Raw genomic sequence first — 24420 nt, 5'->3', positions numbered from 1 at the left:
AGAATGGAAGGAAATGTTGTGGACACCTCAAAAGAATCCTTACATATAGGCCAGACCTATTCAGTGTTTGATGCCCAAGACACTTTCAAAGTCAGAAAGGAAAGACAGTTGGTACAAGAAAGACAGCAGTGCTACTTAATCTGACCAAACCAGGAAGCTCACTTGCAAACTAAAACCAAATTTTGTTTCTCTCATTGTGACTGTAGGTAATAAACATATTTTGATAAGCCTCCAGAAAGAGGTAGGATGTCCTTTATTCAGACGTGGAAGTTTTGAGAATTGTATTTAAAAAAAAAAAAAAAACTATACAAGAAAAATCTCTTAGAGGAAAGAGAAGGGACTAGTAGCAAGACAGGCATAATTAAAATGAGTTCTAAAATCTTCCTTCTTTGAGAGGCTTATACTTCAGCCATCCTGGAAGGGAGAGACTGGGTAGTCTGAACACCAATGATCTGAGACAGGATTCTCTACCTAAGCTGTAGTGAACACCTCTAGAATTCAGACTCCGAGAATATGTAACTAACCTTCTGAGCACTGCTGCACTGGTGTTAGTGGACAGGCCATGGTTATTAACCAAGCTTGGAATGCCCCGAGGGTCCAAGTGCTATTCTCATCTTCCTTCAAGTGGGGCACTGTGGCGTCTGTCGTCATGAGCATGTTGCATTTTTACCCTTCAACAGGTGATATCCGCAATGATTTGTACCTAACTCTGGAGAAGGGGGATTTTGAAAGAGGAGGAAAGAGTGTGCAAAAGAATATTGAAGTGACCATGTATGTACTTTATGCAGATGGAGAGATCTTGAAGGTAAGGCTTGATAGTAATTTGGATTAAAAGAGAATGTGTTTCCATGGACTTTGTCCAGATACTCCTTTCCTTTAGGCAGGACTGAATTCAAATTGCCCAATAGTATTTTTTTCCTACCTTCTTTTTCATCCAGGAAAATCTTTTTCATCCAGTGCAGTTTGAAAAGGATTTCTAATGTCATTAAGTTCTTCCATTAAGTCTTCCTAGTGTCTGACCTGTATGCCTCTTATTCCAATTTAGACCTAATCCCTGCAGTTCTGCATTCACCAAGCACAGAGCTGCCTGTTTTTTCTGATGATTACTAGGTTTTACTTTGCCTTTTTGCTCTTTGAGATAACACAGAAAATTATGTTTGTAATTTGATCAGTGATAGGATTTAGATTTTTTATTGCTGGTGCCAAGTTTCAGGACAGAGGAGAACAGATTCAGCCCTAGAAAATTATTTCCAGCAATGTAGCACATTGCAAAGGGTTCTTTGCCATTCTTCATTGAAAATGGAGACTCAGGGGCATGATTTTTTTTTTCTTTTAAGCTTGTCTGTTTTTTCCTCAATCCTGTCACAGTAAAGACCCTGGAGAACAACGGTTAGGCTCCATTTCCAGGGTACTTGTCAGATCAGCCTTTTACAAGCCTCATTTTGGTGTACTGGATCAAACTCCATCATGAGTGAGGCAGAACAGGAATTACTAGTTCTGCTGTTCAGAAGGAAAAGGCTAAGTTAGTTGAAACTGTCTCCCAAAACACAAAAATAAAGGGAAATGTTCACAGGGTTAAAATAGTGATTCATGTATCACTGTAAAACATTAAGTAAATTCAACTCAAGGACCCTAGATAAATATATTCATTGCTTACATGGGAAAGCACCAGAGAGGCAGAGCTACCAGCCACTCATGCATGTGTGGAAAGGGAACTATCCTTAATTTTGTTGCCCAAAACTCCTTCCAGGACAAAGGCAGAACCGTGCTAAGTCTACATCTTTGTAGTAATGTTTAAAAGCCAGAGCCAGATTAAGCCTGACCTATCTTGTTTATGGAAAGTTAATAAAGGTAACCTAAAATGGTCCAACATAGCACTAAGGAAAATTAGAAAGGAGTCTCCCTCTGCCTTGTAACTTAGGGTTCCTTCTTGGTCTGATAAGATATCATGTGGACCCTTCTCAGCAAGATTGAGAAGTACCATGACAATGCAGACACACCAGGCAGTTCTTCCAAGCTTGTCAGTTTGTGTGCTCACCTCTGACCCAAGGAGGATGAAGAGCTGGCTAAGTGCCATCAGGGGTGCCTAGGCTTTTGACATTTTGAGATCTGCAGATGTGTTGGCAGCACTCATAGCTATCCCACGATGCATTTGGCCTGATAGGCCTCAGATTGGGCATTCTTGGCATAATTATACTGTGTATGCAGTTATAGTTACAAAAATACTGAATTTAAGTCAAATACGTATCATCTGGTCAGTTGCAAAAAAAATGACGTTCACATAGGAAAAAATAAAGTATTCTAATGACAGAGAGAAATTGAGGTCCTCATTCCATGAAGATAACATCTTATTTTGCTTCTCTTTTCCAGGACTGTATCAGCTTGGGTTCAGGAGAGCCAAATAGGAGTTCCTACCACTCCTTTGTTCTCTACCACAGTAATAGTCCTCGTTGGGGAGAAATTATCAAATTACCTATTCCCATTGACAGATTCCGGGGCTCCCATCTACGCTTTGAGTTCAGACATTGTTCCAGTGAGTGAGACCTCCCTTCATATTCCCTTGAGGATAAAAATGTAACTATACTCTTGATGTAGAATTGTGAGGATTCTTGGTATGAAAATGAGGAACCAGAAATAGGATGTTATCAGAGGTTCAGAACTATGGGATTTGGAGCAGGAGAGATGGCTCAGCCGTTAAAAGCCATCTGCTGTCCTAAAGGACCTGAATTCAGTTCCCAGCACTGACATTAGATTCACAACTGCCTATAACTTCAGCTCCAGGGAATCTGATGTCCTCTTCTGGCCTCATACATACATGTGTAGTGTACACACAAATGAAAATAATTTAAAAAATCCTTGGGATACAATATAGGCTTTCTCTAATATCTGAAATGTCCATGTTATATGGGGTGTTTTCTTTTGTACTTACTGACTACTTTTAAAGAACTTTTCCCTGTTTTATCAAGACCAGAAATTTAGCTTCTGTGGTGGTCATGGTAGCCTGTAATGCCTTGGGATATGAAATGGAAATTCAGACCAGCATATTTCTCATTATTCTGCAATCAGGTTGCTACCTGAAGTTCAAAAGAGTGTGGGTGACAAACACAAGGGGATTTCTAATAATTGGCTCTGCTTACAGCAAAGGACAAAGGGGAAAAGAAACTCTTTGGCTTCGCATTCTCCCCCCTGATGCGTGATGATGGCACCACACTATCAGATGATATTCATGAGCTTTATGTGTATAAGGTACGGACCTGGCTTTCTTTCATCTCCATCCCTTACCCCACTATGGCCATTCTCAAGTATGATTCTCACTTAAGTGGTTGTCATTGGTCAGGCCAGAGGATTCTAGATGTACATGGTGGGTGACAGTAAGACAACTGTGCCTAGGCCTTAGTTTTCTAAGTGCATTGTCCCTTCTCCTACAGCTAATTCCAGCAGGCCCTTGTTTCCCATGTCTCACTTCAGTAGAGGAGATCACTTACCAACTCTCCTATGCCATTATCATTTTAACTAATGTGCTTCAAGTCCTACTATTTGAGATCATGGTGTTGTCAGTTGCCCAGCATACAATGTATCAGATAGAGGCCACGTATCTTATCATGTCCTAGGAATTGGTGAACAGAAAGCACTCCTGTAAGAGAACCTGCAACCCAAGGTCCAACTTGAGGAAGATAGTAATAAGCATTTACTCAGAAGTTCCCTGGGGACCTGGTTTTTGCATATTGTGTGGCTTAGGAAATATTCTCTGCTCTTTATGTTTGTCTACAGTGTGATGAGAATAGCACATTTAACAACCATGCCCTGTACCTGGGCCTGCCCTGCTGCAAAGAAGACTACAATGGCTGCCCCAATATTCCCTCCAGCCTCATCTTCCAGCGTAGCACCAAAGAGTCTTTCTTCATTTCTACACAACTTTCTTCTACCAAACTCACACAGAATGGTAAGTTATGGTACATGCAAAGTACCCTCCATCATTTTCAGTTGCTTGCATGTGTTAAGGAGGAGACTGTTTCTTCATGATTAAAAAAAAAAAAAAAAAAAAAAGGACCATTTTTGTTTGCTTTTGTTTTTTGAAATAGAAGGAATTGTTCAACAATTATAGCCCACAGAGTTGTCCATGGTTTTGTAGTTGTAGGATTCACATCCAGACTGCAGATATATCTTTGTCCTTTTTTTTTTTTTTTTTTTTTTTTTCCTCAATTAAAGAAACTTTAGGGCTGGAGAGATGGCTCAATGATTAAGAGCACTGGCTGCTCTTCCAGAGGTTCTGAGTTTAATTCCCAGCGACCACATGGTGGCTCATAACCATCTATAATGAGAACTGGTACCCTCTCCTGCATGCAGACAGAGCACTGTATACATAATAATAAATAAATAAATCTTTAAAAAAAAAAAAGAATCTTTGATTCTGTCACAAGTAGGGCTATTACTCTAGATTCCACCTGTCTTTGTCTGAAAGAAACTGAACCTTGCTTAAATTTATGAAGTTCACTATATTTTGGGTTTGCTTTCTAGTGGACCTCCTTGCTCTACTGAAATGGAAGGCCTTCCCAGACAGGATCATGGACATACTAGGGCGGTTGCGCCATGTCAGTGGAGAAGAAATCGTTAAGGTATGTCTCTCACTCAGTCTAAACATGCTGTCTGAATATGGACAGAAGACCTTCCCTGTGATTTCTGCCAATAAACCTCCAAGACCATTTCTCCAAATACATAATAGAGGAATAGCTTGGGAGGTTTAAAACTGGTTTATTACCCCTTAATATTATATTTAAATTATAAATTTTATTTCATGATTTGTTTTATTTCCCACAGAGGAAAAAAAATGATACTAAAGGATAGTAGTAAAAAGTATCTGCTTAGAGTCCATCCCAGTGTTTGTGCTGTCTGAATATCTATGTTTTCTTCTCTCTTTAGGTCTTTCCATTTTTCTTACTTTATAACTCTTTAACACAAACCCAGGCTCTTGACTATAAACACTCTGAATGCTGTTGATTAACTTAACTTGTGGCTGTTAGTTTTGCCCTATTTCTTACCTGGAGTCCATACTAGGGGACTCTTTCTTTATCCTCTAGCACAGCTTATTTCTCTGTGTATCTTTGTGATACTTCCCTGTAATGAAACCGTGTCCTTCCCAGTTGTATTTTTAGGGCTTCTCTGAGCAGCATATGTGCACAATTGTTTTTGGTTAAGATTGTACCAGGCACTTCTGGTAGTACAAGTCCAGCAGGGAAATACTACACACTAGACCAAGCTCTGCTATGGACAGTGGAAGAGCTTTGCGTTTACCATAAAGAGCAATAGAACATCCCTAATTTGCTTCATACTGCTTAGAAATAAATTGTAAATGTTGTATCATTTATATGCTCTGAATGACAATTTAATGACAAGTTTTTTCATTTTTCAAGGCTCCAAACACCCATTGTTATTTACTGTATTTCTTAGTTTTGCATCTTAAAAAAAAAAAAAAAAAAAAAAGAAAGGCATGTTACAGCTGGGTGGTAGTGGCACACATCTTTAATCCCAGCACTCTGGAGGCAGAGGCAGGTAGATTTCTGAGTTTAAGGCCAGCCTGGTCTACAGAGTGAGTTCTAGGACAGCCACGGCTACACAGAAACCTTGTCTCAAAAACCTTAATTTTTAAAAAGGCATATACTTAAAACAAAAAATAGGAACAAATAACACTGTCAGAGTTTTATTCACATCGAGAGCCCTCATTGACTGCATTTCCCTTTCTCCTGGGATACTAATTTCCAAACCAAAAAGTAGCTCTCTGTAGATGAAGCCTAACTCACTGTAACCTCATCCAGATAGACTCCATGTAAGCAGGCTACCGCAGAGTGGGAAAGAGCTGAACTCTCTCAGTCCCAGAAAAGTGATCACAAAGTGAATTGGGTATCAGAGTCACTATTTTCATTTCAAAACAGGTATTCTATATGGATTTTTTTATATATATAATTACTCCTTCCTTAGAAATTTAGTATTGGCCCAGTGAGAAGAGCCACTTTAGATCTTCTACAAGAACCTTGAGCTATATATAATCCCAAGAGTCCACCTAATTATCCCTTATCTAGGTAGAGGCAGGTACTAGATAGTTTTTTGTCACACTTTTAAGATTCTTGGAGATGTTTTGTTGTTTATTGGGAGCCAAATCATTGTTGTATGAAAATTTGAGCATGCATCCGCAGTCCTGAGACATGACTCCTTGTTTCTTGTGTTGTTACAGTTTCTGCAAGATATCTTAGATACACTCTTTGTGATTTTGGATGATAATACAGAGAAATATGGCCTTTTAGTTTTTCAGTCTCTGGTAAGTCATTTCCTGAATTTCAGTTTTTTTAAAAAAAATGCTTATTCTTCTCTCATACAATACATTACAACCAAAGCTTTTCCTCCCTCCAGTTCTCCCAGCTTCCCTCACCTCCTTTCTCCCCCAGCTCCACTCTCCAACCCTCTTCTCACCCGACAAAAGAGCATGCCTTCCAAGGACATCAACTGAACATAACGCAGCGAGATCCAATAAGAGAACAGGCACAAACCTTCTCGTCAAGGTGGACAGGGCGACCCAACAGGAGAAGGGTCCCACAGCAGGCAGAAGAGTCAGAGACAGCCCCCGCTCCTACTATCAGGCGTGCCCCCAAACACCACGCCAGTAACCATAATATACTTGCAGAGGATCTAGCGTAGATCCATGCAGGCTCTGTGATTGCCTCTTCAGTCTCTGTGAGCCCCCATTAACCCTACTTAATTGATTTCACTGGTGGTGCTCTCCCAATGTCCTCTGTCCTCAAACCCTCTTGCTCTTTTCAAAATTCCTCCTACCTCTCTTCTGTGGGGTTCCACAAGCTCTGGGGAGAGACATGGTAAACCAGGGCTCTCTGTCTGCCCAATGTTTAGCTGTGGTCTCTGCATCTGCTCCCATCAGTTGCCAGAGGGAGTCTCTCTAATGTTGACTGGTCTAGAAACTGATCTGTAAATATACTAGAACAATGTTAGGAATCATTTCATTTAGCGTTTTGTTTTCTTTTGTTTTGTTTGGCCAGTCGTATTTGGCTCTACTCTTAAGTCTCTGGGCTTTCTAGCCTCTGATTCCTGGTCATCCAGGCAGTATTGGGCATGGGCTCTTTATTAATCATTCTTATCATGTGTTTCAAAAATCTAAAGAAAGCATCTTATTAGACTGAGTTAGCAGATTTGTTTTCAGTAGAAAAAGGTCTGAGAATTATCACCCAAGAAGACTTAACTAGCCAGGGCTAGAGAGGTGGCTCAGAAGTTAAGAGCACTGTGTGCTCTTCCAGAGGTCCTGAGTTTGGTTCCCAGCAACCTCATAGTAGCTCACAACCATCTATACTTGGATCTGATGCCCTCTTCTGGCATGCCGGTGTACATGCAGATAGAGCTCTCATATACATAAAAATACAGAGGGCCTCTGAAAGACTCTACCAGCAGGGTATCAAAGCAGATGCTGAGACTCATAGCCCAACTTTGGGCAGAGTGCAGGGAATCTTAGGAAAGAAGGGGGAGATAGAAAGACCTGAAGAGGACAGGAGCTCCACAAGGAGAGCAACAGAACAAAAAAAAAAAAAAAATCTGGGCCCAGGGGTCTTTTCTGAAACTGATATTCCAACCAAGGACCATTCATGGAGATAACCTAGAACCCCTGCACAGAGGTAGCCCATGGCAGTGCAATCTCCAAATGGGCTCAGGGGAACAGGGGAACAGGGACTGTCTCTGACATGAACTCAGTGGCTGGCTCTTTGATCACGTCCGCCTGAGGGGGGAGCAGCCTTACCAGGCTACAGAGGAAGACTATGAAAGACATTCCTGATGAGACCTAATAGGCTAGGGTCAGATGCAAGGGGAGGAGGTCTTTCCCTGTCAGTGGACTGGGGAAGGGGCATGGGAGGAGATGAGGGAGGGAGAGAGGGCGGGGTTGGGAGGGGAAGAGGGTGGGGCTACAGCTAGGATACAAAGTGAATAAGTTGTAATAAATGAAAATTTTATTATAAACCAAAAGACTAACCAGCCAACATACACATCAGACCTCTCCAAGATCAAGTTTGAAGAACTGGATTTGAGAGCTAGAGAGATGGCAGTTAAGAGCACATATTACTCTTACAGAGTTTGATCTTAACTCCTAAGGTTGTTTTAGTGAGAATGGACAGTGATACTGGTGTTTGGCACACTTTGCTGAATATATGCAGTCCCACAGGAAAGTGCACATTCAAGAAGAATCAGTTCTCCAATCTAAGGGATAGGGAACTGAAGGAAAAGCTAGAATGGACACTTGCAGTTTGCTCCTGGCTTTTCTTCTTCCTTGCTTCCTTGGTCATGAGACCCTTTTTGAAAACACATAGCTTTCCACAGGCTTAAATTACTCCCTTCTCCAAGTTTTGGAGGATACCTGAGTATTTTTGCCACTTACACAGATATTAAATAATCTGCCCCTGATCCATATTGTGCCACTCATCATTGTTGTGAATGGAGAGGCTCAGGGAAACATAGTCACAAACCAATAAAGTACAGATTTTGATTAGAAAGTCAAAGGAAGATTAAAAACAAGACATAAATACAGACAATGGAAAACTTATGTTTAATTCCCATAGGGAACACTAACAGTTTGCTCTTTGAAGAACAAGACTTTGTTCCTGCCAAGGTATTTTTTTTTTTTTTTTGAGGCCTCTGTCGAACTATGATGGCCGTTTTTCTGTTTGTCTCAGGTTTTCATCATCAACCTGCTTCGAGACATAAAATATTTCCACTTCCGGCCTGTGATGGACACATATATCCAGAAGCACTTTGCTGGAGCCCTGGCTTATAAGTAAGTTGTATTTGGTGTCATTATAACAATTTGCATTTGAGAAGAAAAATCAGAAATTTAAGAAGTTCAGTTGTAGCTATCATTCATTTAGCTGACTCGTTAAACTTTACTTTTTTTAAATTGTGGATATATATATATATATATATATATATATTTATTTATTTATTTATTTATTATAAAATGTATTATCTTAACCATTTTCAAGTTATGAGTCCATGTAGTTAAACCTTACTCGTATTGTTATACAACCTTCACCAGAACTCCACAAGTCAAAACTCTCTAAAACTGTGTGATGTCCAACGTCTCAGTCTACCCAGCTTCTAAAAGCAGGAGGGAGTAATTGAGTTCCAGCCTCACTTCTCTATTGCCCTGCAGCTGGGATGTGTGGTGTCTTCAGCAGTAAGATCTTAACAACTAGAGAGCAATGGCCTTGCCTATGTTGTTTTGTTGTCTCTGGACCTTCCTGACCAATAACTCACAGGGAGGTATGTTACACCTGGCGCTGGGATATTTGTTTGATTGTCTGTGGCTTCTGAGATTGACTCCACTCCTGTAGGTTACCTCCATTCAAATTCATTTTTTAAATATATTTTTAAATTAGCTTATAGAGTACTAGGTTTCCATATATTTTCTTGTACCCTTACTTTTAGTTAACCTTTCTCCCTAGTTAGACCTTACCAACCCAGTATTCCTCCCATTTCCCATGTGCTGTACTGTCTGCTCCCCTTTAGGCCTCTTTCCAGCTACCTACTCTAGTTCTAATAATTTTGTTGTAAGATCATCAGTCACACACACACACACACACACACACACACACACACACACTGATGATCACGATGACTAGTAGAGCAAGAAATGAACATATGTGAAATCTAAATACAGATATTTTTTGCTTCTTCAAATTTAGATACCTTTAAATTATTTTTCTTACCTTTTTGCTCTAAGTAGAATTTCTCTCTATAAACAAACAAACAAATTATTAAAAACAAGTGTTCTTTCCTCTATCCTCATCTTAGAATAGCTGTCACAATGTGAGCTATGGGCTTTCTGCTGGGAGATTAAAATATAGTTTATTACATAGTTGCTGTACTTTTTCTTTTAAGAACTAATGGTAGAGCTAATGGTAAGAAATTGTCTTACTTGCATGAGAAATATGAGAAGTTAACATTATAGCATCCCAAAAAAGTGATCAAATAAAACAAAAAGATACTTCATATGAAACAAATTAGCTAAGACCATTGGATAAATAAGATACTGCTATTTTATGAAGTTAGCATAATTTTTACAGCCATAAATAATGCTTGACAGTGGTAAAGCTGCAGAGCTCTTAAGAGTTCAGATACTTTGACACTTCAGAGAGTATACACTGTGTTTTATGTGTCATCATCTTTGTTTTCAGCAATCACTTTGAGGTAGACTGTTATTTCCTCCCTATGTCAGATGAATAGAATGAGGCACAGTGGGTTAAATAACGCACCTAAGAACACAAAACTGCATACTAGTGGACCCAACAGCTTGTACCCTTTACCTCTATGATCTCTTGCCATATAAATGTGTATACCTTCCTGACAGATCATGGAACAGCCGCTTTAAGATATAGTCCCTTAGAGAGATTAGATGTAGCAGGCCAGGAGAAATTGGGCTACATATCTTCTGTAGTCATTCCCTAAAAACAGAGAACTGACAGGCACTTGGCTGTGATTATTAGAGGAATCCCAGCCTTCCCTCTGCTGCTAAGGACAAGACATCTTTAAACTATGGTCTCACCTAGTGCCTGCCTCCATGTCAAAAGTCATATAGGCTAGGCCAAAAAGTGTGAAGCTTCTCCACTTAACTCTGGAAACCCATATGACTCAGAAACCCTGTTTATTCCGTAAATTTAAAAGCTCTTTCCTTTAGAGCCTCCATATATACTATACAGGTCATTTGTTTCTTCTAATGCTTTTACACTTCAAGGTTTGCTCATGGCCCCTTTAGTTGTGGCATTCTGTCTCTTAATAAAGCTTATTCTGAAGGGTAATTTGTTTCAGTTCCTTTAGACAAACCTACTGCTTATTTTCTTTTAAACTGTAATACCTAGCAAACTCGTTGCTCTCAGGTGGCTTGGTCCTCAGGAGATGAGGTGTAGAATGGAATGGCATTTAGAACCATACACTTTTATTCAGTCTACTAATTAGTGTTGTATGTGCTGGAGATGTTGCTACTTAAGAAAATAAAAATACATAATGGAATCTAAGTTTGGGGGGAAATGAGAGTGAGCATGTTTGTGATTACCAATAAAATTCTGTAGCTCCTGATGGACAGAGAGTGTATCTCTCTTGGATAATATGAGAATTTCACAGCTATGATGGGCCTATCACTGTAGCTCATCAGCAAAGTATTATTTCCTGTTTGACAGTTCTTTGTTGATTTTTCTATTTGACTAAATACAAATTTGAGACTACATTGCATTTTGATTAAAATGGAATTTCTGTAAATGCCCTATTTCTAGGGAGCTCATCCGCTGTTTGAAGTGGTACATGGACTGCTCAGCAGAACTGATTCGGCAGGACCACATTCAGGAAGCCATGCGGGTAATGCCCTGAGCTTGCCATATATAAGGGAGGCATTCTACAGTTATTTGTGGGTAGTGCCATTAGCATGGTGCTCATGACTACTGCAGTCTGCTGGCCTGCTTTCAGGAATGAATGCCTTGATACATGCAGTCCCTTTCCTCCCCTCAGTTGTGCTCTGGAGCGCAACTGATCATTACCCATGATCATTTTACCTGGAAGCAGGAAGTACACATGGAGCCTAGCCATTTTTACATTTTTTTACCATCTGACTCACTTTTACCAGTAGGATCAGTTTGCACTCCCACTGTCTCAAGTATTGATACTGCTTCTAAGCTAATACTGGTAGTAACATTTTTTAGAATCAACTCTGAATACCATTTCCTTCTTTGGTGGCTACTACATATTTACGATTTTGGGGACTGTGTTAAGTAACTAAAAAGGGAGAAGTGGATAGGTATACCATATGAAGATGGTTGTAAAGATAACCTTATAACCTTGGCCTTAAGAAGAATCTGGAGTCTTCTGTGGTCTGACGTTAGCATGGTGCCTTGAATAGGTTCCCTGGCAGTGGAGCTTGCTTTTCACTGCTGGGTGGCTCCAGGTGATAAGAGGCTCCTTACTGGAAGTCAGCTCTGGTCTGTTAACTTCTTCTTATAGCTACTCTCTATACAATAAAGAGCCAGATAAGAGGAATGAAATCCTTTTTTTCAAATGTTTTCAAGATGGCTTCCATGTCTTCTAGAAATGCCCTAAAATTGACCATACTTTCTGTATCTGTCCCTGTCTTGTCCTGTATTGGGTTATCTTTCCTTAAAGTTTCTTTTTAGTTATGTTTTCCACACTTTCTGCATAGTCATAAAAGGAGAATGGCTTCAAAGTTGTTCTTTTTTTTTCCTGTCTTCTTTTAATATCATATATCTATACTAAGTACAGGCCCTGTGCCATATATTGTTCTTCTTGCTTATATGGTACAGTGTAACAGATAGCATGGGTAGAATTAATCACAAATCTCTTTTTACTTTATTTGACTCTCAGAGCATACTTTAAACACCTGAAGGTATAAGTTTTATTTTTTTCCTCCTTCATACTAAATAGTTATTGTCTGTTCTGGGTGCTAAAAAGCGTATATAGGACCAGCTCATCTCCTAAAAGTTGAGGTAAATGCAAAAGATTCTGTGTGAACCCATTACTTAATTACTTAAGGGTGCTATAGAAAATTTGGAAGATTTTCCCACCCACGTTGGCATGCCATTACGCAGGTCTTGTTTAGAAAGCTGTATTGTTAAGATTGCATGGGTGCATCTTCCCTGTCTTAGAAGACACTATCTCAAAATATACATCCTAGTCCTCTTGCCCTTACAATTTTCTGCCCGTCTTCTGTCATATTCCCTGAGTCTGAGGTGTAGGGACTGTATTGTAGGTATACAATACAGTTGGGGTTGAGCACCCCACAATCGGTTGTTCTTTGCATTGTTATTAGTTGAGGATTTTTAAACTAGTACCTATCTGCTGTTAAAAAAAAAAAAAAGAAAAAAAGAAGCTTCTTTTATAAAGAGTGAGCACTACGTTTATCTGTAGGAATAAGAATAAGCATTTAAAATACAGTTAGCAATTACACTGGTTTAGGAAAGTGGCAGTAGTAGGTTCTCCTCTAGGGCCCATGACCTCTCGAGCCATGAGTAGTTGGCTAAGTTTATAATATCAAACATTAATTCTCTCTTGTTGAATGAACCTTGAGTCTCATTAAACAGCTGTCAGTTGCATCTCAGATAGAAGTGCCTCTTTACAGCAATGGGAATATCTTGCTGGGCTAGTCATTTTTGTGGTTCATAGGCTTTAAAGCTAGATAAAGCTAGATAAAGCTTGATTGCTTTTCTATTTTGACAGCTTACATAGCACCTATGAGGATTAGTCTCAGGAAAGTGGCTTCCAGGTCAATTTCGTCTTGTTCCTTCAAGTCTGTTGTCTGAAGTGTGTGATGTTTTTCAACAATAGAGTCTTACCTTCAAGTTCTAGGCAGCAGCCAAGGCTAATGGTAATAGCCTGTATCTCTTGGACTCCCTCACTAACAACTTGAAGGGAAATATCCCATGCTTTACACTGAAGGTTTTGTTAGATAGTCTATGGATGTTGGGGAGAGCATTATTACCCCATGTGGTATGTCTTAGTCACTGTTCTGTTGCTGTGAAGACACACCATGACCAAGGCAATTCTTAGAAAAGAAAGTATTTAATTGGAGGCTTGCGTACAGTTTCAGAGGTTTAGTCCATTATCATCATGGTGGGAAGCATGACAAGCAGGCACGGCAAGCATGGTGCTGAAGAAGTAGTTGAGAGCTACATCCTGATCCACAAGTAGCGAAAGAGACACTGGGGTTGGCATGAGCTTTTGAAACCTCAATGCCCACCCCAAGTGACACACTTCCACCAGCAAGGCTATACCTCCTAATCCTTCTAATCCTTTCAGATAATGCTACTGGCTGGTGTTTAAGCATTCAAATATATAAGTTTCTGGGAGCCATTCTTATTCAAACCACCACATGGTATAACTCCATTAAACACACAAACACACATACATACACACACACACACACACACACACACACACACACACACACCAAAGTAGCTTTTATTTGCCTGAAGTAATTGTTATCTTCAAGGCTTATTGCCTCCCTATGCCAGCCTAGGCCTAGTCCTGGAGACTTCTAGCCTCTGGGTCCAATCTAATCTAGGCCTAGAATGCTTTTAGCCTCTGGGACTTACTGCTGAATAAACTCACTCTTTCTAGTTCTTTCTAAACTCTTGCTGGCTGGCCCAACTCAGCTGTTCTGGTTCAAACTCCTCTCCAGCTGACTGATTCAATCTGGCTTCTCTCAGTTTCTCACTGAATTGCTCTGCTTGACCTCAAACTAACTCTAGAAATCTAATCTTCTGGCTCCTCATTCTCTGACTTATTCTGTCTTCACCTGTGTCTAGCTTGTTCTCACCTCAACCTGTGTTTGTAAACCTCTCCCAGTAGAACTGCCTCTTCTTTTTCTCTGTGTGTGCTGCTTTCTGGTTTCAGCTGCCTCTGCTGACCTGCACTGAACTCACTAACTCCACTGCACTGCCTTTCGACTTACTCTCAATCAAACTGCCTGAATCAGACTTACTAGAACTCATGTCTCTGTCTCCTGAGTGCTGGGATTAAAGGCATGCAACACAAAGCCTAGACCAAACTTTTCTTTACCTGAAACTTGCTTTATACCAGGCTGGCTTGAACTGAGAAATCTGCTTGCCTCTATGTCCTGGGGTTAAAGGCATGTCTGTATTCCAGCCAGATCACACAGACCTAGAAGGTCTTTGGATGTGATCTCTTGCCAAGCAGCCATGTTCTGAATTCAAATTCTTGTACACACATGCTTGCATTTGTGCATATGTGTGTGTTTAAGTAAACACCAAATGATGTTTCACTTTGGTTTTATCAGCTATTGTTAGTGTTACTTAACTTTCCTCCCTACTCTTCCCCACATAAAGTCTCCCTCCCTGTTTTTCCCATTTCTCTTTCATAGCACCAGTCTTGTACTACCCTTCCTGTCCTTGCGTCATCCCCTCATGCTTCCTTTTTATTTTTCTTGTTTCTGTGGTTACACCCAAGCTACACACTAACATCTAAAGATCCAGAACTAGGATCCACAAATGAGAGAGAATATGTGGTGTTGGTCTTTCTGAATCTGGGTTCCCTCACTCAGCATATTTTCTAGTTCCATCCATATGCCTGAGAATTTTATTATTTCATTTTTTTATAGCTAAATAGAATTCCATTGTGAACATGCACCACATTTCCAGTATCCATTCATCAGTTGAAGATATTAAAGTTGTTTCTAGTCCCTAGTTATTTTGAATAGAGCGACAGTAAACACTACTGAGCAAGTATGTGTGGAATAGAATATGAGGATAGCTTTTGACAAGGTTGTCCACAAATATAGTGTACTTTCCACTGCTAAGCTGTATCAGGGACCTTGGAAGGGACCAAGAGGTCCAGGTACAGTGAATCTTCTTGGTGATAAAACAGTTGTACTAGAGGATGGAGATTAATCAGTAGACAAGAACACTTTCTGAGCAAGCTTGAGGACCTGAGTTGGAATCCTAGCACCCAAGAAGCCTGGCCACAAGCATGCCTATAGCTCCAACTCTATGGGAGGCAGAAATGAGGACCACTGGGGCTTTCCCAGTGCCAGCCCAGCTCCAGATTCTGAGAAACCTTGTGTCAAAAGAATAATTCAGATACCTGAAGTCTTCCTCCAGCCTCCGCGCATGCACACAGGTGTGTGCGCAGACCATTGTATGTGCCATCACACATTGCCTCTCCTCCCACGCTCCTGCTCACAAAGGGAAAACCTGCAGTAACTTCCAGTCTCCTCTCCTTTCAGATGCATTGATTAAAAAAAGGACAGAATAGCTGCTTTAGCTTCAACTAAATGCTTCATTCTCTCCAAAAAGGGTTGGGAGCAGCCCTTGAATCTTGAGCGAATACCCTAAGATGTACCCTTCACCTTTGACCCCACTCTGTCTTGGGATCTCAGAGATAGCAACCTGGTTATCATTAGTGAGGAATTGTGGTAATTAAAGATTTTAATGGACTTGTTTTTATTACCTCTGTCCAGGTTGCACAGGACTTTGACACCATCCTGTGTTGTACACTGTTTTATGTCATAGAATCTAGTAAAAGAACTAAGCCATCGTGTGTGAAAATGCAAGCAACTTTGCTATTAGATTCCGCTCTTCTAAAACTAGAAAATACTGCTTAGTGCATCTCCTTGTAGTCATCATTTCTGACTGAAAAGTAAACAGCTAAACAATTGGACAGTGGTGATAAAATACTTTCTTTTTAAAATGCAAGATGTTGGGGTTGGAGAGATGGCTCAGGGGTTAAGAGCACTCTTATCCCCTGCTCTTTTAAAGGTCCTGAGTTCAATTCCCAGCAATCACATGATGGCACACAACCATTTATAATGGCATACATGCAGGCAGAATACTGTATAAATAATTAATAAATCATTTTTAAAAATAAAATGAAAGATGTGTGTAGTACATAACTAGCTATAATATAATAGCATTTCTAGGGTTTCTTTTTTTTAAGAAAAATAACTTTTTTCTATTTTCCATGTTCTACATTATCACAGACCCTTTGCCTTTTGAGGCAACTAACAGTGAGACATGTAACGGGCTTACTTTCTATCCTAAGCATGTGGAAATTTTGAGATATTTCTCTGGGAGTGAAACTATTTGTGCTATAGTAGAAGAAATAACTCCAGGAATTAGTTACTGGCATAACTAATAAATGAGACTAGATCTTGGTATTTTATATTTTCTGCAGCACAGGCATAAAGAATCACTAAAGTGTAGATACCCAGGAGCAAAAGCAGAACATAGCTTGCAAGTATCTATTTAGATTTGTAAATTAACAGAGTTTTCAGGCTTTCTATTCACTGGATGTTATAGTACCCTGAAACAGGGCACTATATGAGACCACTGTTCTTGTTACTTTTTCCATTGGTGTGATCAAATTCCCAATTTAAAACAAACTGTTTTTGCCTACAGTCAAGAGGAATGCTGTTCATCATGGCAGGAAAGACCTGCAGGATAGGCTTGGTCTATGGCACAATAAAGAAAGAAAGGAAAATACAAGTCCTTTTCTGGCTTTCTCCTTCCCTGCCCCTTAAAAAATTAAATTACTTTTATTTGTTTGTTTATTTGGAGAGGTGGAATGTACATGTAGAGGTCAGAGAACGACTTATTAGCACATTTTCCTAAACTAACAATCACCCATGTGAACCAAATTTTCTGAGCGAAACCTGACAGGCAAATGCTAAAAAGAGGCTAAAGGTTGTTTTCTTTTAAGTATTTCAAGTAACTGGGTTTCATTTGTTTTAATCTACTCTCTTTGCCTTTCCATTATCTGAGATAATATAGCATTTCTTTAATTAAAAAACTGTTCTCTTAAAGGAGAATTGCTCTGTTGAGAAGTATCACCAAATTGCAAGGATCCATCTTTCTGCTCTTAAGTCATTTTTTGAGAATACTGCCTTCTCTTTTGCTTATGAACTGTTAATGGCAGATGTCATGGCTGGAAGGAACTGGAGAGTGGATGTGTCAGGCACACTAGCTGCTGTATAACCTAGGCCTAGTTTTTTTTTTTTTTTTTCTAGACCTCTTTGACCTTCTATGAGGTAGAAGTTCCTTTTCCAGACCCCACCTGTCACGTAAAGTTTCAGGAAATTTCTTAAAAGCCCTTCTCTCCTTATCATAAACTCAGGTAGTTAGACCGCGTGTGATGGCAATGCCTGTAAGCCAGCACTCCAGGGATGTGCAGGTGGCTTGTAAGTCTGAGGCCAGCCAAGGCCAGATAGCAAGACCCTGCTTCCAAATAAGAGGGAGGGAGGGAGGGAGGGAGGAAATGAGGGAGGGAGGGAGAGAGAGAGGGTAGCTAAGCTATATCCTGTCTTTGGGTTTTTACGTTTTCAGGTCTTTAAAAAAAAATACAGGAGCTGGAGAGATGGCTCAACAGTTAAGAGCACTGGCTGCTCTTGCAGAGGACCTGGATTCAATACCTAGCACCCACACTAGATATACAAATGGTATAGATATAGACATACATGCAGGAAAACAAATACATATTTTTTAAAAAACAAAGAAGCTGAATTTTCTTTGCGTTCTGAATGTTCTTTAATTTAACTCTTTGAAATTTTAACTGTCTATGGCTACTTAGTTCCAGAACCTAGAATATTATTTATAAAATCATTTGATCATTCTCTCAGTAAACAGACAGCTTCTGCTTAGTGACAGTTTGGATCTTTGAAAAAAATATTTTTTTTTAAATAAATTGCCTATCCATAGTTGGAATCACCTGTCACCTCACTTTTTGCTTTTTTTTAACCTTACATTTTTTTATTTTATTTTTTTTTTATTTTATGTGCATTAGTGTTTTGCTTGCATGTATGTCTGTGTGAGAGTGTCAGATTCCCTGGAACTGGAGTTAGAGACAGTTGTGAGCTACCATGTGGGTGCTAGGAATTGAACCCAAGTATAGTCTGGAAGAGCAGCCTGTGTTCTTAACTGCTGAGCCATCTCTCTAGCCCCTGCCCTTACGTTCTTGTTATGTGATTTTCTGACCATTTTAAATGTCCATTACTTTCTCTCTCAAATTTCTAGGCCCTAGAGTACCTTTTCAAGTTCATTGTTCAATCACGAATCCTGTATTCAAGAGCAACATGTGGGATGGAAGAGGAACAATTCCGGTCAAGCATCCAGGAGCTTTTCCAGTCTATCCGGTTTGTGCTGAGTCTGGACAGTAGAAACTCAGAAACACTCCTCTTCACTCAGGTCTGTGAACGGTGGAAAATAGTATGGGGTTTCCTGTTCCTGTTGTGTTGGAATTTGGGGGGGGGGCGGGTTCGAGACAGGGTTTCTTTGTGTAGCCTTGATTGTCCTGGACTTGCTTTGTAGGCTCGGCTGGCCTAGAACTCACAGCTGCCTCTGCCTCCCTGAGTGCTGGGATTACAGGCGTGCACCACACCTGACTGACTGGGGGATTTTCCAAATTATTTAAATTTTTTGACAGTTTCATCTGTAACTTCTGATTCCTTTTCCCCTGGCCCTCTTTTATCTCCTTTTCTTCCTTAACAACTTTCTGCTCTTTCCTACTAGTCCTTTTCCAATATTATTGAGTTCTGGCTTGGTTTTGTGGCCCATTGAATTTAATCATGGCCATCTGTGTGACCACTGGATTGGAACTTCTCTCAGTGCCTGGTGGGGTATCCAGTGGGTACACAACTGAAGGCAGTGAGTTCCCCTCCTCTCTGAAGCTATTAGTAGCAAGTAGTTTAGTAGTAGGGGTAGGACCCCCCGAGACCCTCCTCCATCCATGCCTTACTATTGACAGTCACATTGTGGGGCAGACATTTACACCTACTGTGGGGATGGGGTTTTGCTGCTGGGATTCTTTGTCTTAGCAGGTGGTTTCCTTGTCCTGATTCCAGAAATGCAAAAAACTGTGACAAGAATCTGTGTGTTGGGAAAGAGGTGATTTACAAGTAAATATTTGTTAGAACAAAATGCTGCTCTTTGCCTCAGCTGTGAGGTATGAAAGAGTTTAGTGGCTTTATACTAGGAAAGCGGCAGAACTTTGTTAGTATGACTTCTCTTTAGACTAAATCTGTCAGTTACCATGCTGTAGTTAGTATGAACATAGCATGCCTAGGGAACATTCAAAATACATAGGGAATTTTATTTCCTAGTTAATTTTTATTACAACTTGCCTGTTACAGATGTTAAGAATGGGATAAATTGAAAGCTAATAGGAAAAATTGAATGCATTGACTAAGAATTAGAGCTAGATTCTTTTAGAAATATCAGTGTTAGAAATTTTCTTCCTCATATCAAAATTTTCTAACCAGCTAGTCTATTACCTTTACCAAGCAAACTTGTGCTATAATAAACCAAACATCATTACTTGACCCACATCGGGTTATTTTCTATTATCAAATTACTATGCTTTTATCTAAGAGATATAATCCTTTGGCTTCTTGAAGCCAATTATGCCAAAAGGTGTCAACAGAGATCAGATAGTGTCTCTATGTCTACCCTTTCATTACTGCATGTGTTATTAGGGAAGTGTGTATTTAAACCCTATCTCATTTGAGTTTAGAATAGTCAACTATTTTTTTTTCTTCTGCTTGCCTCTCTATATTGTCTCTTGATGCCCATAAATTGCCTTTAGGTTCCTTGGCCAAAGAGCAGGTGATCATCTGGGAGCTGTACACCATAAAGAAAACCTCAAGGTTTTCAAGAGCCTCTCTAAGGAAACTCCTTCATGATCTCATTTTTAAAAGTACCACAGGAAACTCAATATTTTTCTCCTCAATTTTCTCCCTATTTATCTGTTTCTTCTAATAGGGGCCAAGAGTACCTACTGCTTCTCCCCCCAGCCAAAAATAGTTACAGGGAGATTGAAGGTAGCTAACAGAGGAGAATAGATAGCTTTCTGGGTATTTGGCAATGCTTTGTACAAACAGTGGTCTCCTCCCACATCAGAACAGATAGCTTAGACCTACGTGATAGACCTCATACCAGCTTAGCTATGTTTAACGGTCAAATCTGATTCTTTGCTGCCAAGCTTGTTTCATGAGTTTCAGAACTCTTGAAAAATTTACTACCCAATTAGACTATCTTTGATCATGACTATCAGAAGTTGTGAGATTGTGTCTTTCTTTTCTAGCGTATAATTGCAGAAAATTTCACCATTTAAAGGAAGAAATCAGCTACAGTGTTATTACTGAGTGTGACATACTCCCCAATTGCTTGTATGTTGGTTTTAACTGCTGTAAAACAATTTCTCTGATATTCCATGGAGTTACTAACCTGAAGACAGAATTTAAATGAATTTTACACGTTAGTCTGGCCTTAACAGAAAGGACAGTAATATAAGCCTTTCCCATGGCATAAATTTTCACTGCACACCATTATCTACTGTGCTGCCCGATGAATCATTTAAGAAAAACATACTCCCCACAAAGCCCAGCTCACTTGTTAAAAGTGACCTGTTACCTTCTGGTCTTAAGGTGCCACTATTTCCCTTTGTAAACCGTGTTCGTATTAGTGGTATAAGAAGACTAAGAAGTCCAAAAAATTTTCCTTCATGGTGCTTTCAATAAATAGTGGAAGAAAATAAGAGCCAGCTCATCTTAGCTTCTTTTCTTGCCACTATTGTAAAATACTGTCACAAAAGGAACTTAAGGGGGAAAAGTTTATTCTGCTCATAGTTGGAGGTGCAGTTCATCATAGTGGAAGTCAAGGCAGCAGGAGCTTGAAGAGGCTGGTCACATTACATACCCAGTCAAGAAGCACAGAGCAACGAAGGCATGTTGCTGCTCAACACTTCCTCCATTTATGCAGTTCAGGATCCCCTGCCCAGGAAATAGCCCTGCTACGATAAAGATGGGTCCTACGTTAGTTAACATAATTATGTTAATCTCTCACAGGTGTTCCCAGAGAGACATCTCCCAGGTGATCCTAGACTTTGACAAACTGACAGCGTCACAGAGCATTTACTCCAGACCTGTTGTGATCTAGGTACCCTTCTGGAAACAATATGCCTAATTCTTCCCATATTCCAGTAATAGCACTGTCCCTGTTTCATACTTGAGAAAACAAAGGATTAAGGCAACCACCAAACACATAGTAGGCAAGTGATAAAACTGAGAATTTATTTATATTGAGTTTTGTTATGTCATCCAGGCTGGTCTTAAACTTTCAACCTCTTCCTTCAACCTCCTGAGTAGCTAAAATTACAGATATGAAGCACCACACCTGGCTTAAAGCTGGAATTTGAACTCATATGTGTCTAATTTTAAAATCTATTATTTTTTTCCTATAGTGTTCTGCCTCTCAAAAGTTATGGATCAATATTATCAGATTGGGGCAGCAAGATGGCTCGGCAGGTAAAGGCTCATGATGCCAACCCTGATGACCTGAGTTTGATCACCAGGTCCCACATGGTGAAATGAGAGAATCAACTCCCATAAGTTGTCCTCTGACCTCCACATGAGCATGTGCTCCCCCCCACACTAAATAAATAAGTAAATGTAATTTAAGTGAATAAACAAATAAAACTACTAATGCCATCATGCTTCCCCTACCTCATTAGAATAAATTAGTACATTTTCCTCAAGAGACCACATCTTGCTTCCGGAGCTTAGATCCTAGAAGCCCATGAACGCATATGTTTTCTCTCTCCCTCTCCTCTTCCCTTCCCTCACTCTCTTCCTCTCTACTCCTCTCCTTATTTGGGCCTTGTTTGAGTCACTTAATTCTTAGGCAACATTATCAGTAGCTCTCAAGACTTTATAGCTGAATGAATCCATATGTTTTTCATACTTCTGAATTTATACTTGAGAGTATCAGGGAACACATACAGGAAATTCACTTACATGTTCTTCAGATTACCTACATGATTATATACAAATATGACTATCCCTGGAAAATAGTCTAGTTCTTATAGTTAGGTTACTGCTCTTCATGGAGTCCAGCTAGTGCTTCTTGAAGGTACTCAGCTTTCATTAGAAACCAAAATTGAAAAGTCAAGAGCTTAATCATAAAGACTAAAAGTTTGAATACACTTTATGAGGAAAAATAGCTGTTCCTTAAGCTATGTTGTGAAATTTTCTCCTTATACTTTTCTTGTCTGCAAATGCTAGGCAAATAATGAAAACCCTAGTAAAAATCCCTTGTTTTGTTTTATTTTTGCTCTAAGAGTGCTATAGGGATTAGTAGAGTCAAGGGCCAAAGGAAGAACCCTCTCAAGGCAGGGGTGCTATGGTGCCTTCTGAAACTCTTTCAGCCTCATACCTTTGAACTAAGAAGATAAACACAAACTTAGCTTTGAGCTAACTACTGCTTTCCTTGCTCCCACAGGCTGCACTACTTAATTCTTTCCCCACCATCTTTGATGAGCTGCTGCAAATGTTTACTGTACAAGAGGTAGCAGAGTTTGTGAGAGGCACACTGGGGAGCATGCCCAGCACTGTGCACATCGGGCAGTCGATGGATGTTGTGAAGCTGCAGTCCATCGCCAGGACAGTGGACAGTCGCCTGTTTTCCTTTTCAGGTAAATTAAGTTGAAAAGGGAGTCAGATTTTATTTCTTCCCTTTCTGGATAGTAGCCAAGGTTAAATTGTTCAAAGTGTTAGTTTAACAACTATGATGTAAGAAACCACTAACCCTTAAAGTGTAAAGATTTTAATAATCCATGTGAGAAACTTAACCAAGACCTAGGCTTGCTGCTTCTCTTTCAATTTACTCTTAGGAACCCATAACTTAGGCTGTGCTCATAGGATGTTGTGTTAGTTCATTCATCCCTTGACAGTAAAATTCCATAAACTAGGTAGATTTAAAACAACAAATACTGTTAGGTATAATGCCAGGTGAATTTCTGTGAATTTGAGGCCAGCCTGATACACACACACACACACACACACACACACACACACACACTTGTGTGTGTGTACACATAAGGGCACATGCCTTAACTCAGCACATAAAAGTAAAACTCATTCTTGGCTCCATATGAAGCTTAAGGTCAGCCTGGGTTACATGGAACCCTATCTCAAAAAAAAAAAAAAAAAAAAAAGGCTCAACTGCTTAATTTTTACAGTTCTAAAGATTAGGAAGTCCTGGATCTAGGTACCAATAGGTTTGATGTCTAGTTGAAACTGTTTCCAGTTTCACAGGTAATCTCTTCTCTCTGTTTTATCACCTAGAAGGAGCAAGAAAGATCTCTGAGATCTCTTTTAAAGAGACACTAGTCTCAGCCTTGTGAAGTAGCACACACTTCTAATCTCAGAACTTGGGAGGCAGAGACAGGCAGACCTCTGTGTGGCCAAGACTACCCCGGTCAATATATCAAGTATGTTTATATCCCAGGCCAGGCTGACCTATATAGTAAGACCCTGTCTCAAGAGGAGGTGGGGTACTAATTTCATAAGGATAAGGCACTCATGACATTATCCCTAGGAAGTATCCCCCTTCAGAGGCTGTCACACTGGGCATTAGGTTATGATGTGTGAACTTGAATTGGACATAAATATTTAGTATGTCGTAGGTGGCCCGTAGTGTCCAGGCCAAAGATACAAACATATGCTGGCTATGGAATCTGTCACTACCTAGTTGGATGAAAGGGCAAAAGGGAAAGAGAGAGAACAAAAGAAAAGGACCCAGTCCAAGAAGATGAGGATAAGCCAACAAAGTTTAAAAGGCTCTGAAAGGGGACTTGGGAAATCCCGTGCTTGCTTGTTTCTTTGGCTCACCAGTCAGATTCTTCACTCTTTTTCTTTTTTAAAAGAGAAGTAGATATAAAGCCTTTCATAGTCCCTTGGAGGTCAGGACAGCCGATACATCAGGAATCCAGGATACCTTTCAGTAAGAGCCTCTGGATTTATCCTTGAAAGTATATTGCTTGTGATCAATTTCAGCCGTACAGCAGCATCAAACATGAGCCTGGTTA

General features: G+C 39.9%; 1 protein-coding gene across 1 annotated transcript in view; it reads left to right on the top strand.

The window, feature by feature from the left end:
• The window catches only part of Dock3 (dedicator of cytokinesis 3), a 270999-nt gene that overhangs the window by 165543 nt on the left and 81036 nt on the right, over positions 1 to 24420 (top strand). The window contains exons 15-24 of the mRNA XM_055629516.1: positions 681 to 805; positions 2371 to 2533; positions 3140 to 3246; positions 3772 to 3943; positions 4519 to 4616; positions 6230 to 6313; positions 8724 to 8824; positions 11316 to 11397; positions 18573 to 18743; positions 22833 to 23025. Of these exons, the coding sequence (XP_055485491.1) occupies positions 681 to 805; positions 2371 to 2533; positions 3140 to 3246; positions 3772 to 3943; positions 4519 to 4616; positions 6230 to 6313; positions 8724 to 8824; positions 11316 to 11397; positions 18573 to 18743; positions 22833 to 23025 (1296 nt within the window). The remainder of the gene's footprint in view (positions 1 to 680; positions 806 to 2370; positions 2534 to 3139; positions 3247 to 3771; positions 3944 to 4518; positions 4617 to 6229; positions 6314 to 8723; positions 8825 to 11315; positions 11398 to 18572; positions 18744 to 22832; positions 23026 to 24420) is intronic.

The sequence above is a fragment of the Psammomys obesus genome, unplaced genomic scaffold (assembly GCF_907164565.1).
Source record: "Psammomys obesus unplaced genomic scaffold, mPsaObe1.curated_primary_1811, whole genome shotgun sequence".
Lineage (NCBI taxonomy): Eukaryota > Metazoa > Chordata > Mammalia > Rodentia > Muridae > Psammomys > Psammomys obesus.
This window is presented reverse-complemented; position numbering and strand designations above follow the sequence as displayed.